Source organism: Phytophthora sojae (genome assembly GCF_000149755.1).
Source record: "Phytophthora sojae unplaced genomic scaffold PHYSOscaffold_8, whole genome shotgun sequence".
Lineage (NCBI taxonomy): Eukaryota > Oomycota > Peronosporomycetes > Peronosporales > Peronosporaceae > Phytophthora > Phytophthora sojae.
Window position 1 is genome coordinate 779,163 of NW_009258122.1, and position 17,389 is coordinate 796,551.

Sequence of the window (17,389 nt, forward strand, 5' to 3'; positions counted from 1 at the left end):
CGGATACCTTTGCGGGCAAACCTCGGCCGCAGCGAGCAGGCCGGGCCTCGTTAGCGGCGACCGCTGCGCTGGCCGGACCATTACGCGTTTAGTGCTCGCAGCGTAGGATCACTACGATGGACGCACGAATGTAGGCAAAAGCTACGGAGCAGGAGCAAGATGAGTCGCTTCTGCTGTGCCAAATCGTAGGAGGTTGGTTGTCAATTGGAATAAATTCTCTGCCAGCCTGGAAATGTGAGGAGGAGAAGGAGAACGTTGTTGCTGGTGGCTGCAACCTTGGGGAGTGCCTGATGGCAACGTTGATGGTGTCGAAGCAGGTCAGGCGAAGCTGCCTGACGCCTAATGCGGGGACTTCCCGGTGAAGTTGCCTCTGTGGTGCACCTGTATGATGGCGGCTTTTACAGCGCACAAGAAACGCATCTCGAAATGGGCCCAGACCTCAAAAAGTGGGCTGCAAATTTTGTCTGCGATGTGGCATTGCGTCCGTCGAGTGGCTCGATCCGAGTCCCGCTTGTACAATCGTAGTGGTTCGTGCGCTGTCACACCACCGCAGAGTTCCCTCCCTCCCCGCCAACCGTGCTCACCGATTGTATGTGCTGTATCCAGCCTCTAAAACAATGTATCGTAGGCACGACGCCTTCGACATTTTTTCGCAATTCTAAGTATTATAACTTACGTGTTACGTTCACAGGGACGATAGTGCCAGCTATTCACTCTAAGTGATGAAATTTACGCTCTGTTCACGAGGAAGCTGCACTGCTTGCTTGCATTTATTTTGTTTGGCGCATGAATCTTTATTGTCGTTTTTTCCTGCACAATTCATGGTGGTGCTTTGTCTGCACTGCATGCAAACAGGAACTTCGAGCCAGAACATGCCATGCAGGTCGCTGGTGGAAAGAATACGCCCGTCATTAACGCTGTAGATGCCACTAGTGCTGCTGTTCCTGTCTTCAGCTCTGTCCGAGCACAAGATCACTAAAGTATGCAGGCCCCCCAAAAATGGGCACTTGCATCCGTCCGAAATGGGCTGTCGGCCCCATCGCGGATGAACATTTTTTTAGAACGGCAATAACAGATGACCATAGCCGCGTCGGGATTGGCTGTAATGCACACGAAAATTGCCCATTGGCCCATCGCGGATCCGAAGCGGCGCGCGGTTGACACGGACGGGGGGATGGGCCGACGACGCCTCTTTTCATGGTGCACGCCGGGCGCTGGCAGAACACAAGCGGGAAGAACGTCCGAGCAGGAGGAAGCAAGGAGGCCGCGCTGCTCCGCCGACGCTGTCGCTGTCTCGACGCCCAGGGGCTCCCCGCACTCCAGCCGCGCCCTGTGTCCTGCACTTGCAACAGCAGAACCCCTGGCGGCTCGCAAAGCAACAAGCCACTGGCTCTTTGCAACGGCTAGGTGCGTGTTAACACTTTTTGTCTCTAACCGTGTTGCCGCTCGTGTTGCCTCTCTAACCGAGACACTCAATTGCCGTTATGCATCCGTTTAGGTGAAGAGGTCAAGAACGAGGTGTAGGTGGGTTAGCACCACCTAAACTCGAGTTTTGCGCTTCACTTAACCGTCATCTTCTGGCAACAAACCAGAACAGGTTGGTAGCCACGTTAACGCGAAACCTGTAGCCAAGATGGCGCACCTGGGCGATCGCCCCTCCGCCCGCTCGACGTCTCGCTCGGGGCGGAGCGGTCACCTCAACGACATGGATTCATCCATGGCCAACTCGACCAACTGCGCCAACTTGCGTCTTCGCCACGCCGCCGGTGCAGCAAATGGCTACACTCCGGGCAAGCTGCCCCTGCCCGACGACTACTTCACCGTGCCGCAGCTCAGCAGCAAAGAGAACAAATACCTCCTAGGCCTCGCTAAACACGCGTGCAAGGAGGTGGTGTACTACTCACGCCAAGATGACGGGCCGATGAAATGGCTACATTTGTCTTCCGAGGACGGAGTCGACGTCTTCCAAGGCGTAGACAGCTCCGGCACCACCTCCTCCCAGCAAGACGCAAAGGCTCTCACTTACCTGCGAGGCTCGTGCAAAATCCGCGCCACAATCGACGAGATCTCGGACTTTTTCAAGCTCGACACGGCCGATAAACTCTCAGGGTTCGCCCAGACCGTAGGTAAGGATGTACTGGACCAGAAGACGCTGTTAACCCTTGCAACGCCCACTCCAGACAACCCCAAGCACTACGTGGCGGTCAAGTGGACGGCCATTGAGTCCCCCAGCAAACTCGCTCGGAACCGGGACTTTTGCTACATCGAGTGCCACGACGAGTTCATCGACACCAACACGAAGCGACGGGGCTGGGTGAGGAGCATCCACTCTATCCGTTTGCCGTTCTGTCCGCCTTTAAACAAGAGCCACGGGCTGGTTAGAGGGAGTTTGTATCGGTCGGGCTTTATCTTCACGGAATCGGCTGAAAAGGGTTGCGTGGATGCGGTGCACACTTTGCACGTGGACATCAAGGGAAATGCCCCCAACTGGATGAAGATTCTGGTTATGAAGCGCCGCATCAAGAACATCGCAGAGGTGGATCGCCACTTCCAGCTGCAGAGGCTGGCAAAGCAGAGACTGTTAGGGGATTTGGAGCTGCCGGCCAAGGAGAACGCGACCCATTGCCAGCTTTGTGAGACGAAATTTGGGCTCTTCCACCGTCGAAGACGCTGTCGCAAATGTGGCAAGGTGGTGTGCACGTCCTGTGGGAATGAGTATCTGCTGGATTACGCGGGCATGGGACCCAAAAAGGTGCGCATTTGTGTGGAGTGCTCCGAGTCGGTGGTGTATGGCGTCAGTGTGCCCGTGATGGATGAAGCTGGCCAGATCGAACACACTGGTGCTAAGCAGATAGAGGAAAATGATATCCACCCCATGTATGATGATTCTCCACTGGGGGATTCCGTTGCGTTGCTGCAAAGCCGCATGCTGTCGATGGACGAGCACGAGTTCTACATGAAGACCGAGGACGAGAGCGGGATTGCAGACATGGAGGAGGCCAAGCGGATGAATAAAGAGTTCGAGGAGATGCTCATGAAGGTCATGGACGGGATCCCCGAAGAAAACTCGCAGGAAGGGTCGACTCGGAGGTTTAATCCTGCTGCAAAGTCACTGCTTGATGCTAACAGTGCGTCCGGCGAGACGATCCCTGTTGAAACACCTCTTGGTGGTGAGCTGCCTCCGTGGGAAGAGCGGCGAACCCAGAACCAGAAGACTCAGGAAGACTATGAGGATGACGATGAGCTGGGCCTACCACCCAGCAAGAGCGAGCAGATTAAGAAGCAGCTGCAGTATGAAGATCAAATGCGTCGTGAGCACATCGAACGCGCCAAGAAGCTCCGTCAGTACGCTGCAGGACCTCAGTCTTCTGACTACGTATCTACTGGCTCGACTGAACTGGGTGACCAGCGAGACGACGTGAGGCCTCGAGCGCGGGGAATTGTGCGGAACGAGTCGGGTGACTCTCTTCGAATGAGCTCGGAGTGGGGCGAGGAGTACTACACAGGGAGAGGAGGAGCCATCAGTCGCGTCGGACCCGGAGTGATGACGAGTTTCCGCTCGAATGAGTCCGCTAGCTCTGAAAGAGGAGGCGTAGCGAGGTCGGACTTGTCTGGAGACGGTCGACGCTCTCGGTTGGGGTCTCATGGAGCCACGTCGGTCTCCTCGAACGAGCGGGAGTACCACTTCGGTAACGGAGGTATCCCCCGCCATCGCGTCGAGACTGCACACCGTCTTAGACGTGATAGTGGCGAGGAGGAGAGAGATGTTGAGGATGAATTTGAACGTCAGAGACGCACTCAGCACTACTTCGACATGCGCAACGCTCGGCTGACGCTGTTGAGTGGAAGAGGGGCTGGTCAAGTTGAGGGTTCCTCTCGACAACAGCAACAGTTCGTAAACAATGAGCCTCCGGAGGCGCGCGATAGTGTGGAGAGATTATTCGAGTACGAGCAGCCACCGACAAGGTTCCGCTCGTCTGGAATCGGAGCTGGCTCTGACCCTCCGGTCCCTCGTCACTTGACCGGGAGTGAGTTGGAGTCGCCCTACACGTCGCTGAGTGACTCCCACTTCGCGGGGGCCTTCACCACCCGCCGGAGATACCGAAGCGACGACTTGGAAGACCGCGACAACGAGGCCTTCCGCTTGGCCATGTCCGCCATGCGGCTGTATGAGGAAGAGCGAGGGCCGCAGCTGCAGGTGTCCGAGGAAACGAGACGAGCGGCGCTGGCCAAGATGATGGAGGTCTACGCGCGGGAGATCGAGCGCAGCCATGACAACCACTCGGGCCCTTACAGTCGAGGCACGATCGCTGACACTCGTCGACTGCACCACGACGTTGGAGTGGCGCCTCCGTTGCGACGAACTGTGAGTGACGACCGTCCGGCGTCGTTCTACGGCTCGCCACTGCAAGTTTTCAGCCACGAGGACCTCGCCCCTGCCCCTCGACGACACCAGCGACGTAGAGATGTACCACGCCGAGAGGATTCGTACGCTCCGAGTCGCCCGGCGATGCAGAAGACAAGTGAGGAGACCCACGAGTACCGAGACCTCTCGGACCTTACCTCCAGCGCGTTCCAGGCCTTCCAGATGAACTCTCTCGGGCCGAGAGACGCCCCCAAGCTGCCCATTAAGGAGGTGGAGAGCTCCGAGGACTCGGACAGCGCGGCTCAAGACCGCGCTCAGTCAAGCTCCGTCCAGTTCCAGCGTGAGTCGACGAGCACCACCCACGTGCAGCTCAAGTCGGACACGTCTGGGGGCCGCTCGGCTGCAGCTCGAGCGGCGTACGGCAGCATTGAGAGCAGCGACGCCGCCAACATCCCCGTGTCGCGGCCGAACTCCATGTACGGAGTGGCCGACTCGGACACGTTCAGCGACATGGACCTCATCGATCTCCCGCACTTGATGCGCAAGGACGACGTCGAAGCTGGGGCTCGCAACTCGTTCGCGGATCTGCAGCAGTGGAGCGAGGAGACGCGCGACGAAGGCGTCGAGTACGTCCCAGTGAATGACCTACTGTCGCCCCTGCACTTGGAGGGCGTGCAGCACGTGGAGGACGACGACAGCGAGAGTCAATCGTCGAATGCGTCCTCTCAAATCGACTGGCAGAAGTCGTTGAGTAACAAGTACCCGGGTGAACAAGGCCGAGCTGGGACGGACTCGGAGCCGTCCTTCATCCAAGCGTACTCGATTACCCGCCAGGAAGAGTACTCGGATCTCACCAACTCGGGGTTGTTCGCGGCCAACGGATTGTCTGCGAGTATGGTCACACAAGACGACGAGCAGCCTCCGCGTCGCTACCGCAAGCCTCCGTCTCTCTCGGAGCTGCTGTCGGAGTACAGCGGCAGCGAGCGCTCGTCGCTCCCGTACTACTTGGAGTTCGGCGGGCAGCCGGAGCTGGAACCCGAGTACTTGCAGGCCATCGAGAACAGTCGACTGAACGGAACGGATGATATTGGCTCAATCCCAGTGGAAGGAGGACAACGAGGTCATGTGAGGAGAAGATCGAGTATCCCGTCGGAGCTGGAGAGCATCACGTCGTCGCGCGAACTTTTCCTGTGAGTAGGAGCCTTTATTACCTTACCACCCAGTGTACATACACCCTCGTGTATGCGTTTAATGTGCCAGAACTGAGGGTTCTTCCAATAATGGAAATAACTGAAAGCAAACTTGGACTCTCTTTGACTACTTTGACATTGTAAACATTTACTATGGCGTCTCAACATGTAACACCTCGTACTTCTTCCCAGATTCCGGACAGCGGGCATGGATAATTCGTACTGCAGGGTACTCAGCGACTTGATAAACGAGCTCCATCTCGTGACTTTGTGGGAGAAAATTAATCAGGAACAGCTTGTCCATTCTCAAAAATTCCCTGTAGTCATCCGCTTGCCCCACTGCAGCAGCGACATCAGCAGCCGTGAGTAGGTTTGCCCTGAGTTCGATTCCATACTTCACTTCGTGGTTGACAATGATGTCGAATCTTCGCTGCTTGTCGATCTCTCGATCCTCTGCGATAATATTCCTTGTCGAAACGCTGTTCGACGTGAAAATCCCCCGAATCGATTCGTACAATTCACACTGGAGAGCGGACTCACTCGGGGTTTGGCCCTTGAGCGCTCCGATGACATCTGTCTCCATATACTGAAGTGACGTAGCCAACAGCTCGAGTGGGTCATCAGCAGCTAAAACTTCGTCAATGTGACGGATGGGTAGAGCTTCTAGGCACACTCGCCGCATCATCGGGGATGAAAACTCCAACGCACCGTTGTCACCTTCAGTGATCACCCCAGTACATCCGTCTTAAAGTCGGTCTCTCCCCGCACACAATTCCTCAGCAGCGAGATGAGTGATTTCCAGTCCGAATAGTCCAAGAAATCCACCAAATCATCCCGCAGTCGGCTGTAGGTCCAATTGTATGTTTCCAGATAGGCGTAGAAACTGTCGATCTTGAGCCAATGCTCCCATTCGTATCGCTCCACTGTGCACTTGAGACGGTCAATCGAGCACCGGATCAAGGACCCGAAGACACCGGGAGCGCCGGCAGAGTAGTTCATGATGGCTGCTCGTGTTGACTCACTGAAGGGATACGACGGCTCGATAAGCTGGAAGAAGACAACCATTTGTTCACTTGAGAAACGCTCGACCTTGACCATCAGGTTACACAGATTAAAAGGGCCGACACCACGCCGTCCGCTTTGCATCTGAGGCAGCTTTACCAGATCGTGAGTGCCAACGCCAAGGAATCCGAAAAAATAAGGGGAAGTTTGCCAGTTGCGGAGGACGTCCAAAAACTTACTGGTCAGCTTCTCGTTGCGAAACATCACATCCATTTCGTCAATTACCAGCCACACGCGCTCCCCGCGCTCTTGGAGCATCGCCTCGAATTCGCGTGACGATGCTGCGCTTCCTCGGCTAAGCGCACCCCAAAACGTGTCTTCCGATTTCGTGTTTGTCGGCGTCAAAGTGCAAAAGTTGACGAAGACGGATGGAAATCCTTTGACGAAATTCCACAGTCGGTGCGCAATGGTCGTCTTTCCAAACTGGCGGGGTCCGTAGAGCAGGCACAGTGGCCGAACGGTGTCATGAGGAGAAGAAAGTGACGCTTCTAGCGACTTGTACGCCTTGATCGATTCCATGGGCACCGAATAGGCCTCCAAATGGACTGGACCCTGGTATACCACGGTTTTGTGCTGAGTGAGTTTGACCTTCTTCCGCGGTGGTCCATCGTTACTTGGTGGTAGCACCACCAGCACGTGGATCTGGAGAGGCAGTGGAGGGTCCATTTTCTCTAGCGCGTTCAGAAGGAGGCCCTCCCCCAGCAGCTCTTTATCTTCCGCTGTCAATGCTTTGATGAGATCCGTCGTGCCTCCCTTCCTCAGCCTCTTGACGTCTTCGGAGGCGGACGACAGCCAGGCCTTGTCCGTCATTTTGGCCAGGAAGAGCTGCATCCTGTCGAGTTCGCACGTGACGGTGTCGGGTTTCTCCTTCTTGGTTTTTTTCTTCAGGTGGTGGACAAGAAACTTGCTCCAGTCGACGTCCGTTGGGATATCCACAGTGAACACACCTCGTTCTCCTACTACAGCGCAGGCCAGTGTCGACTGGGACGGCAACGCCATTTTTTCTCAAACACTGGAATGGGGGAATAAAAAAATGAGCGAAAGTTGTTGTTTTCCGTAACGGACAAGGAAAATTGATTGACAAAGTCGTCCAGCGTTTTTCCGGCCGCTGTATTTCTGGAGTGGAGTACATTCGATGTCTGCCGAAAATGAGCACGAGGGTTCACTGCTGGAGGACTTGCAGCGATGTCGTCGGCTGGTAGCTGCCATCCGTGGACAGGTGTTGGCGCCGTCGCGGAAGCAGCATGCGTTGGAACAACTTGTGGATGCCGTTGCCAAACGCCGAGAAAATCAACAAAATCGATGGTGGACTAACGACGCAATGCCCTCTCCTCGAGCGCGATACCTTAGGTAGCTTGTTCTGTATGTGGAGATTACGATATGATGGACAAAATGTAGTGATACTCGTTACTGGTGGCCCGTGTAGAGATATTCAAGTCCGTCGTATCAAAACAATTCAGAGACGATGGCGCAGGTCAGCGAGAGACAAACACTGTTCGCTTGTATAACTTAGTCAAACGCGAGGCTTAACCGAAATTGTGTTGCTATCATGCTGGATAGACACATGCTGCAGAAGCGGATCATGGCGAAGGCCCGAATGATGCAGAAGTGGCGAAGTAGACAAGGTTCTCGACTTCTATCTCTTCCTTTGGTAGCTCAACGTTGCGTTTCTAACTTGGTTCGGGCTGTTCAGGCATCTCTCGCTTCCGCAAAAGTGCTCTTTTGATACAACGCATCTTCCGTGGGCACTTCGTTCGAAAGCACAAGTGAGTATCGGATACGGTAAATCACTAACTGGGGTAAGCATGAGTTCTCTAACCGTTATTCTAACGCAGAATCGACATCGCCTCCTACCTGGCGGGGCTTGTGTCACGGGTAGAGCGTCTTAGAAGCGAGCGTGAGGTCTTTCACTTGAAGTGCGAGAACATCCAGCAGGAGCTTCAGCAGCTTCGCGTCGATATCGACATAATCCAAGATAAAATTTCAGAAGAGGAGAAAGAGGTGGCGCTTATCGCCAGCAAAGGAGTCATTGCAGCGGACACCGCCGTCGTCCATGAAGACGCAGCCGAATCGGTTGCGTATTACAAGGGCGAAGTGGCGGAGCTCGAGGAATTCGCTCGAAATCTCGAGAAGGAACTGCAAGAGTTACGGGAACAGGATCCAGTCGTGCACTATGCTGCAACGCTCATTCAGGCACTGTACAGAGGCGTCCGGTGTCGAACGCAGCGCATCCGAGAACGCCAGCGCCAACGTCAGATTTATGCTCGGTACGAATTAACCTGTAGATTTAGTAAACGGTTGTTGAGATCCGTAGTACTGACCCCTTGATCTACAGAATGCTTCAATCCAAGGAACTGTGTTACGATCGCATCCACGCTTCGTGGGTTATCCGCAACCAGAAGCTCTAGGACGCAAGTGCAAGAATCATCGCCGGTCTGTTCCACATCCAACGAGCCAAGCACGAGCGAATTTTCCTTCGTCGAGATCGTGCTGCGCGGCGAATTCTACGTTTGTATTGAGACGTGCAGGCCCGAACGGCGGCAAAGCAGAGTCTTCAGTGGAAAAAAATAAAGTTTCACGCAAAAGAACTGGCCAAAAGGAAACTCCACATGTTGCGTCTAGTTACTTGGTCAGGTTGGGTCCGTTGTGTGCAAATGGAAGCACAGCGACGTACGACAATCGCAGACCGTGAAGCGGCAGGCCTCATGAAGTGGCAAAACACCAAGGCGAGGCAATTTCGATCAGCTTATCGAGCGCGTGTGATGAAGCGCGACGTCCTAGAGCATGAAGTTATGAACCAGCTTGATACCCGCGTGCTGCAGCATATCCGTGCCGCAGTCCAGACAAGTGATAAGGAGACTTGTACTCTTAGTGCACAGGAAGTATCCTCCAGCTTCTTACTGCTGATCCGAAGTGATGTTTGGACGTGGCAAGTACCTGACAACCAGCTCTACCTCCTGGCGCAGCGATACGATCTCCCTCTCGAGTTGCTTCCACTGAAGCGAATTTACCACTGGCTGGCTGGGGAATCGCCAGCTTTCGTGGATCTGTACGCACCACTTCCAACTCAAACTCTGCTACTTTTCAGCCATTTATCGCAGTGCTTTTCGCTTCACTCCCGTATATTGTTACAGATACGACGAATCCATGAAGCTTACGAAGCCCGCATGCTCATGCGCGAATACCTGGCTCTACTGTACACTGCGAACGTTGTGAGACTCTCTCCTTCGACCACATTTTCTTCTGAACAGCGTCAACGCGCTGTGGATATTTTACGTGGAAAGGATCGGGTCGAGTATCTCCCCATTTTACAAGGTAGAGAAGTCGAATCGGGCGCGAACTTGAACAACCAAGGCATATTGGTGCAGCGTGGCGCGTTCACGTCGTTCCATTGCGGGTGGAACCATCGACTTTGCGAACGTTGTTTGGCTATGGGGCCCGCCAGACAGGAATCATCTCGTCAGTGCAAGTGCTGTGGTCATCACCAGTACGAAGCAAACACTGTGGCTAGAGACTTGAGGCTGGAAGCGCAGGAGGCTTTCCCTGAAAATGACGCCCCAGCAAGAGTCTTGTGGGCTTCCTCGAGCGAGAGATGCGACTTTATGGTTCTAAACGCCTTCCTGCATGCCTTATCCCCGGTGGGTCACGACAACCGCGAGAAACTCCCTCTCGATACGCAGTGGAAACTTGCGATGCGCAGTGCGTACGAACCCATGGTGCAGCTGTATGACCACCTTCCAACTGGATCACTAAACGATCTCTTGAATGTTGGAGGCTTGGGCAAAGTCTGCTGCCCACCAGGTGAGAATGAGCAACTGCAGCTATTTATCACGATATTGAAAGACGAGTGGACCCAGCTAGACGCTCAACTGGCATCGGAAGCTCAAGTTGCAGCGACAAATTTTACTACAAGAGAAATATTTCAGAATGGAGACCATCCGATCAAGAATGTATTAACCAAGTCAATGGTGCAGCGCAAGAAAAATAAACGAATCGGCCAACCGGTTGGACGTTTGAAGCCGCTCGTTAACGTGACCCCAGCTACGCAGCACTAGCTAAGCTACGCTTCAGCTCACTTCCTGACCTTCAGCAGCAACGTCTTGTTGCCCTTGATCTTCTTCTGAAGCTGCATCAGGCCGAAGAGAAGAGCCTCAGCTGTGGGAGGGTAACCAGGCACGTAGATGTCCACGGGGACGATACGGTTGCAGCCGCGCACCACGGCGTACGAGTAGTGGTAGTAGCCGCCTCCATTCGCGCAGCTCCCCATAGACACGACGTAGCGTGGTTCCGGCATTTGGTCGTAGATTCGACGCATGGCCGGCGCCATCTTGTTCGTGAGGGTTCCAGCCACGATCATGACGTCTCCTTGGCGTGGAGAAGCTCGATACACCATTCCCATGCGCTCGCAATCGTATCGTGAACCAGCTGACCCGATGCAAATGTACTCAATGTTACTCCAAAACGAAAGCGTTTAGACCGTGGTTGTCGTGCAGAACGTACCAAAGTGCATCATCTCGACTGCACAGCAGGCCAGACCGAAGGATACAGGCCAGATGGAGCTCTTGCGGCCCCAGTTCACAAGATCATCGAGGCGAGACACGACGTACTCTGATGTGTATGTAGAAAGCATTAGTGGCTGGCATGATCGAGAGTTGCAATTGACGATCTGGTCCACCTACCGGCGCTGTTTCGGGCCGTAGCATTCCCAGAGAGCAAGTCTGCGATGGTGGAACGCTCCATGGCCTCCGCATTGTCTGGACCCGACTCATTCTTCGCGGCGGAAGAGGTCGTATGGAGGAAATGAGTAGCTCCTGCCGGCTTGAGCACCGTAAGCGACCGCCGGCACAGAAGATTTGAGCGGATGCGAAGCATGGTGTCGAACATGAAACCCTGAAGACTGAAAAGGATGCAACCGAGGCAACGAAGTGACCAAATGTTTTCGCGACAAAGCTGACGGCCACCTTCACAATAATCTGGTTCAGGATCTATGTGAACTCGAACTTCAGGTTGGATAGATTGCGCTGGAAGGCTGATGGCCACCATTCCAGTCATCTTTTCGAAAAAAAATGCGGCAAGGTATCGATCAGTAAATGAACACGTATTATTAATAATACTAGCACAAATACAAACCTATGTACAAGTTTACGCGGTTATGTTGGTGGCCACCCTGACAATGGCTTACCCGGAGGTGTTGATGGCCACATGCTACAAGCTTCACCGTTAGACCCTGGTTGGCGAGTCGCCGATGGCAGTCCATATTTCATTCTGGCGTGCAGGTAACAGGAATGTGTAGCCTTGGCTGAGAAGGAATACGATAGGTCACTCATTCTTCTTTCATGATGTCTTCGTTTTCATTATTTGGAATGGTTTTCAGGTAACGACATTCGATGCAGCTCTCCGTCACCCATCTGTCCATGATCAAGTGACTCGTCTACTTCCGCACCTTTAGCAGCAACGACTTGTTGCCCTTGATCTTCTTCTGAAGCTGCATCAGGCCGAAGAGAAGAGCCTCAGCCGTCGGGGGGCACCCAGGGACGTAGATGTCGACCGGCACGATACGATCGACACCACGCACGACGGCGTACGAGTAGTGGTAGTAGCCACCTCCGTTGGCGCAACTACCGAGCGACACAACATAGCGGGGCTCGGGCATCTGGTCGAAAATACGACGCAAAGCAGGCGCCATCTTGTTGGTCAGCGTGCCGGCCACGATCATCACGTCAGTCTGACGAGGAGAAGCACGGAACACCATTCCCATACGCTCAAAGTCATAGCGGGAACCAGCTGCATCACGTCAAAAGAAAATGTTCTGTTAGAATGCTAAGATAACACGACCAGTAGACTTAGTTACCAAGTTAAAAACGTACCGGCGTGCATCATTTCGACGGCGCAGCAGGCCAGGCCGAACGAAATGGGCCAGAGCGAGCTCTTGCGACCCCAGTTGACGAGGTCGTCAAGGCGGGACACCACATACTCTGAAATAACGTTAGAATGTTAGAGTACTGTCGAGTTTGAATGAGTTTCCTGTCCGTTCGTCACCTACCGGCGCTGTCTCGGGCGGTCGCGCTGCCGTTGAGCAGGTCGGCGACGTTGCCGCGCTGCGAGGCCTGCAGTTGCTTCTGAGCCCCCGCCACCGCGGAGGTGGTCTGAATTGCCCTCGAGGAGCTGGCGACCACGGGTCGGGCCGCACCGCGCTGCAGGAGCTGCGAACCAAGGCGGAGCATCGTGATACAGTAGCCAACTGGAAACGCTCGAGAGCTGGGGACGTCGAAAGCTCGGACTGTCCGAACCGGAGGAATCTGCGGCCAGGAGCGAGCAAAGCAAAGCGAAGGGGGCAGGTCCAGCCTCCAGCTTCATCTCGCTCGCTTGTATGTGGCGGATTGCGCTGGCACCTGCGCTGCTGCTGATGGCCACCTCGCCTGCGTTTCAAAACGCGGTGTACTCGACGGCAACTTACTTGCAAAAAGTAACGGAGACCGGACCTGGTCTTGACACGCGAGTTATCAGGATTGTCGACACCTCGAACGAAATGTTGCAATAGTGAAACCAAGTCATTTTGATCCATGGTCCATCGCGATGATTATGCTGCGCTGATTGTGGCCACCTTTGCTGGACGGGTTATGAGCGGACTGAGACACCACCCGCAAACAGGCTTGCTCGTTCCGGCAGTCTCACTTTCGACTGCAGTACGTGTAATGTACGAGGTCGAGTGCCGATATGCCAAGCTGGCCACAAGTCTGTCAGTGGACATGCCGGTACAAGTCGATGCTTCTTCGACAAGCTAGGTTACTTCGCGACTCGGAATCTCCGAATTGAGCCCAGACCCCCCCCCCCTATCGACTCGAATGTTGTTCACCCGCATCAAACAAGGTACTGTACGCCTTCGTGCCCACTTGTCTGCCTCTGTGTGTTCATCCAAATTCATTTTCTTGTTGTCTTCTTCCAACGATATGCAGGTTCCGCCCTATCCTCGGCTGCGTTCAAGTGCGGATCGACCGCCTACTTCCTCACTTTGAGCAGTAGCGACTTGTTGCCCTTGATCTTCTTCTGGAGCTGCATGATGCCGAACAGCAAAGCCTCGGCTGTGGGGGGACACCCCGGGTCAAACACGTCAACGGGCATGATACGGTCCACGCCGCGCACCACCGCGTACGAGTAGTGGTAGTAGCCGCCGCCGTTTGCGCAGCTCCCCATCGAGATGACGTAGCGCGGCTCCGGCATTTGGTCGTAGATTCGACGAAGAGAAGGTGCCATCTTGTTGGTGACCGTGCCAGCGACGATCATGAGGTCCGTTTGGCGCGGAGATGCACGGAATAACAAGCCGACGCGCTCGAAGTCGTAACGCGATCCGGCTAAATAATGGCAGAAGCAAGGGGGTTTCGTTCAGTCAGTACTTGGGATCTTCAGGAGGTGTCTTCAATCGTGGGGCTACGCACCGGAATGCATCATTTCTACGGCGCAGCAAGCCAAGCCGAAGGTGACGGGCCACAGGGAGCTCTTCCGACTCCAGTTGATGAGGTCGTCCAGGCGGGATACGACGTACTCTGCCGACAAGTGCAAGATCGGAGTGAGCAATAAAGCGGAGAAGAGGGCTGCAGTGATTCCACTTTCACGTACCAGCGCCATTCCTCGCTACCGCATTTCCAGCCAGGAGATCCCCCACGTTCCCGCGTTGCTGGACTTCGGCTCCTCCGGATGTCGAAGATGTGGCGTGAAGGAGACGAGTGCCTCTGGCTGCACAAGCCACCGCGTTTTGCGTAAACTCGCTACGGTGAAGGAGCCCGGAGCTGAGTCGCCACATCGTTGAATGCAGGAAGATCGACGCTGCCAAAGTTGACCAAGCCCAGCCACAGGAGAAATGGAGAGGCCTAGAGATCCTTCCCACTGGACTCGAACTGCGCTGGATTACGGTGGTCCAAGTTGATGGCAACTTGAACGCAGCAGGCCAATTGGCATCGAGGTCAACATGCGATTATTCTGCCCAAACGTGCCACAATCGCTGCAACGAGATTACTCGGGTCAAACCATGACGCCAGGACGAGTCTGCGCAGCCAATCCAGGACGGTCTTTCGCTCATCTGCCACAACAAGGAGGTGTATGGTACGTACATCTATCTGCCCGCTGCTGCTGCTGCGCTGTGTTGTGTCATCCAAATTCATTTTCTTTTGTGTCTGTGTGTGCGATGTGTCTTCTCTCAACCAAATACAGATGCGCCAAGTACATGTAGCTGGCCTACACGACAGTCTTGTTCCCGGAGCTCCCGTCCGCCAGAGAGGCAGCCAGCCACGCACGCAGCTTACTTCCGCAGCTTCAGCAGCAGCGACTTGTTGCCCTTCACCTTCTTCTGCAGCTGCATGAGGCCGAACAGCAGCGCCTCGGCCGTCGGCGGGCAGCCGGGCACGTAGATGTCCACGGGGATGACGCGGTCCACGCCGCGCACCACGGCGTACGAGTAGTGGTAGTAGCCGCCGCCGTTGGCGCAGCTGCCCATGGACACGACGTAGCGCGGCTCGGGCATCTGGTCGTACACGCGGCGCAGGGCGGGCGCCATCTTGTTGGTCAGCGTGCCGGCCACGATCATCACGTCCGTCTGACGGGGCGACGCACGGAACACCATACCCATGCGCTCGAAGTCGTAACGCGAACCGGCTGCAGCGAGCGACAAGGCGCCAAGAGGTCAGCAAGGCGATCAACTATGGGGGTCACAAGAGAGAGAGAGAGCGTACCGGAGTGCATCATTTCGACGGCGCAGCAGGCCAGACCGAAGGTGATGGGCCACAGCGAGCTCTTGCGTCCCCAGTTTACCAGGTCATCCACGCGGGACACGACGTACTCTGCAAGTGTGGAGAGAGAGAGGAAGTGTGTGAGTCAGAGCGCGACAGGGAGGGAGAGCTGTGACTGCGCGTACCGACGCCGTTGCGGGCCGTGGCGTTGCCGTTGAGCAGGTCCTGGATGTTGCCGCGCTCGGCGGGCGCCGAGGACGACGAGGTGGCGGGCACCGCCGACGAGGCGCAGCGGACGGCGGACGTCCGGGCCAGGGCTCCTGAGCGGCGCGCGAGGGTCAGCATGGTGGGCAAGAGGCTTGCTGTGTGCGGCGTTCGTCGAGCGATTACAGCCGCCCGCTTTGGGGGCCAAAACCACCAAAATCCCCGGCAGAAACGATATCGGCAAGGACGGGGCTATTCTATATTACAGGTCGTGCACGACTGTGGATTTCATGACGTGGTTGATCAAGTCTCAAAGGTTTTGACCGTCGGAATTCTTGAAGGCTCTGTATTCGACTGAGTGTACCGAAAGGATGGTACAGACGCAAGTTGAAGACAAGTTGCCGTAGCTACGGACACAGGCACAGCGCGCAGCGAGGCGAGAAGAGCATGGCGGAGGCCAGGCGACCGATGCGTTGGGATTCGCTCGCGGGACTTGGAGAATATGCGTCGTCTTCCGGATTGCCGGCTCGGGATTTGGCTTCGGCGCCCTCTCCGTTCAATCCGAGCACCAGGTAGGCCGCGGACTTGGCGGATATGTAAGCTTGCAAGCTCTCGGCGATGGTGCTCGTGCTCTCGATAGGCTGAATGTCCACTTCGCCGTTGATCTGGGTCGCAAACACGATTTGGAGAGGTAATGCAATAGAACGGGAAAATGAAGTTTGTACAGGCCGACGGTACCTGAGCTCCTTCGATGATGTTGCGGTACCATTCAAACGGCTGGGCGTCATACTCGCCGACGATCGGTTTTTCGTGGAAGTGGACGACTTGTAAAATGTCCACTGGCCGCATGAGCTTGAGCGTTGCGTTGAGGCAGCGGGTCGCAGCCGCTGACTTGTCCACCGCCACCACGAACACGTACTGCTTGCTAATCACCGAGTTGACTGGGGCAGGAGGGACGACCAGCGTAGGTATCGAGGTAGTGCAGCGCAGTACCTCCAACGGAACATGGTGAACTTGATCAATTGCCGGTCCAGCTTTGCCATGGGCCCCTAAAACGAGGAAATCCACTCGTTCACGCTCTGCAACTTGTAAGAGTTGCTGAGCAACTGAGCTTTTGCCGTCACTCGCCTCGCACGTGATCTTGACACGGTTCGATGGTAGCTGCAGTCGAGCGCAGTGTGCCTTGTACTCTGAATGGCAGGAGCATAGTTAGATGTAGCCCGAATGAAAAAGAGCTCGTTTCACTGATGCACCTTCCGCGATGAACTCGCCGGAAATCTGCGGCAGTTGGAGGCTGGCGGAAAGCTCTTTGTCGACGTTAACGATAGCAAGCTGCCCTTGCCTTCGTAGGCGCACCGCCAGCTCGAATGCTAGATACGATTGACCTAAGTTGTCCAATTACAAGCATTAGAACTCATAAATATGATTCGCGCAAGCTACTATAAACAATTGAAGGCGTACGGCTGCCGTCAACTGCGACCATGTACTTGGCCGTCGGAGAAAGGCACCTGTTGTCTTGGTGCTCTGACACACACCAAAACATTTTGTCAGAGTGATGACAATACTGCAAGCCCAGGCCCACTCACCTTGCTCCATCTTGCTGCGCAGTTCCGTCAGGGTTGAGTGCACGTCCAAGAACAACCCCGACTCGCTTTCACGCGCAGCTGCAGCCGGGTCGTAGTCAGCGTCGTCCATTAGATAGCAAAGCTGCTCATGGCTCCACTCAGAGACGTCTTCAGGCGCTAGCGACTTGACCAGCTCCAGAACTTGATCGGGCCGATCCAGCAGGTAACCTCGGAACGTCTCGTTCGTCAGCTCTGGCTGCACACGTCAGCCCTTAGTCC

The 17,389-nt window shown here is 55.2% G+C and overlaps 5 protein-coding genes across 5 annotated transcripts; 2 read left to right on the forward strand and 3 right to left on the reverse strand.

Moving 5' to 3' along the window:
* Positions 1 to 1,675: 1,675 nt before the first annotated feature.
* Positions 1,676 to 5,557, forward strand: PHYSODRAFT_385187 (hypothetical protein; the record flags this gene model as incomplete). The annotated part of the gene is made up of 3 exons (XM_009535044.1): positions 1,676 to 3,040; positions 3,110 to 3,862; positions 3,947 to 5,557. Coding segments are annotated over 3 exons (3,729 nt in total), but the record flags the coding sequence as incomplete, so codon positions are not given.
* A 150-nt stretch (positions 5,558 to 5,707) lies between these two features.
* PHYSODRAFT_304421 (hypothetical protein) lies at positions 5,708 to 7,284 on the reverse strand (the record flags this gene model as incomplete). The annotated part of the gene is made up of 2 exons (XM_009535045.1): positions 5,708 to 6,273; positions 6,327 to 7,284. The coding sequence occupies 2 exons, from the start codon at positions 7,282 to 7,284 to the stop codon at positions 5,708 to 5,710; spliced, it is 1,524 nt and encodes a 507-aa protein (XP_009533340.1).
* Positions 7,285 to 8,167: 883 nt separating this feature from the next.
* Positions 8,168 to 9,026, forward strand: PHYSODRAFT_337381 (hypothetical protein; the record flags this gene model as incomplete). The annotated part of the gene is made up of 4 exons (XM_009535046.1): positions 8,168 to 8,234; positions 8,312 to 8,384; positions 8,454 to 8,885; positions 8,954 to 9,026. The coding sequence occupies 4 exons, from the start codon at positions 8,168 to 8,170 to the stop codon at positions 9,024 to 9,026; spliced, it is 645 nt and encodes a 214-aa protein (XP_009533341.1).
* Positions 9,027 to 10,690: 1,664 nt separating this feature from the next.
* PHYSODRAFT_261754 (hypothetical protein) lies at positions 10,691 to 11,490 on the reverse strand (the record flags this gene model as incomplete). Its single annotated transcript, XM_009535047.1, has 3 exons — positions 10,691 to 11,043; positions 11,119 to 11,226; positions 11,298 to 11,490. 3 exons carry the CDS (start codon positions 11,488 to 11,490, stop codon positions 10,691 to 10,693), a joined length of 654 nt encoding a protein of 217 aa, XP_009533342.1.
* A 471-nt stretch (positions 11,491 to 11,961) lies between these two features.
* PHYSODRAFT_355280 (hypothetical protein) lies at positions 11,962 to 17,346 on the reverse strand. Its single transcript, XM_009535048.1, has 3 exons — positions 12,662 to 17,346; positions 12,486 to 12,593; positions 11,962 to 12,402 (listed from the first exon to the last, which is right to left on the reverse strand). The coding sequence occupies exons 1-3, from the start codon at positions 12,840 to 12,842 to the stop codon at positions 12,050 to 12,052; spliced, it is 642 nt and encodes a 213-aa protein (XP_009533343.1). The 5' UTR covers positions 12,843 to 17,346; the 3' UTR covers positions 11,962 to 12,049.
* Between the last annotated feature and the right edge of the window lie 43 nt (positions 17,347 to 17,389).

What these genes read in the sequence shown, in the direction of transcription:
- PHYSODRAFT_355280 (XM_009535048.1), bottom strand. Translation starts at nt 12,842, where the DNA reads ATGCTCCGCCTTGGTTCGCAGCTCCTGCAGCGCGGTGCGGCCCGACCC. An exon ending in GACCGCCCGAGACAGCGCCG is followed by an intron (nt 12,594 to 12,661) that starts GTAGGTGACGAA and finishes ACGTTATTTCAG; the next exon opens with AGTATGTGGTGTCCCGCCTT. An exon ending in CGTCGAAATGATGCACGCCG is followed by an intron (nt 12,403 to 12,485) that starts GTACGTTTTTAA and finishes GACGTGATGCAG; the next exon opens with CTGGTTCCCGCTATGACTTT.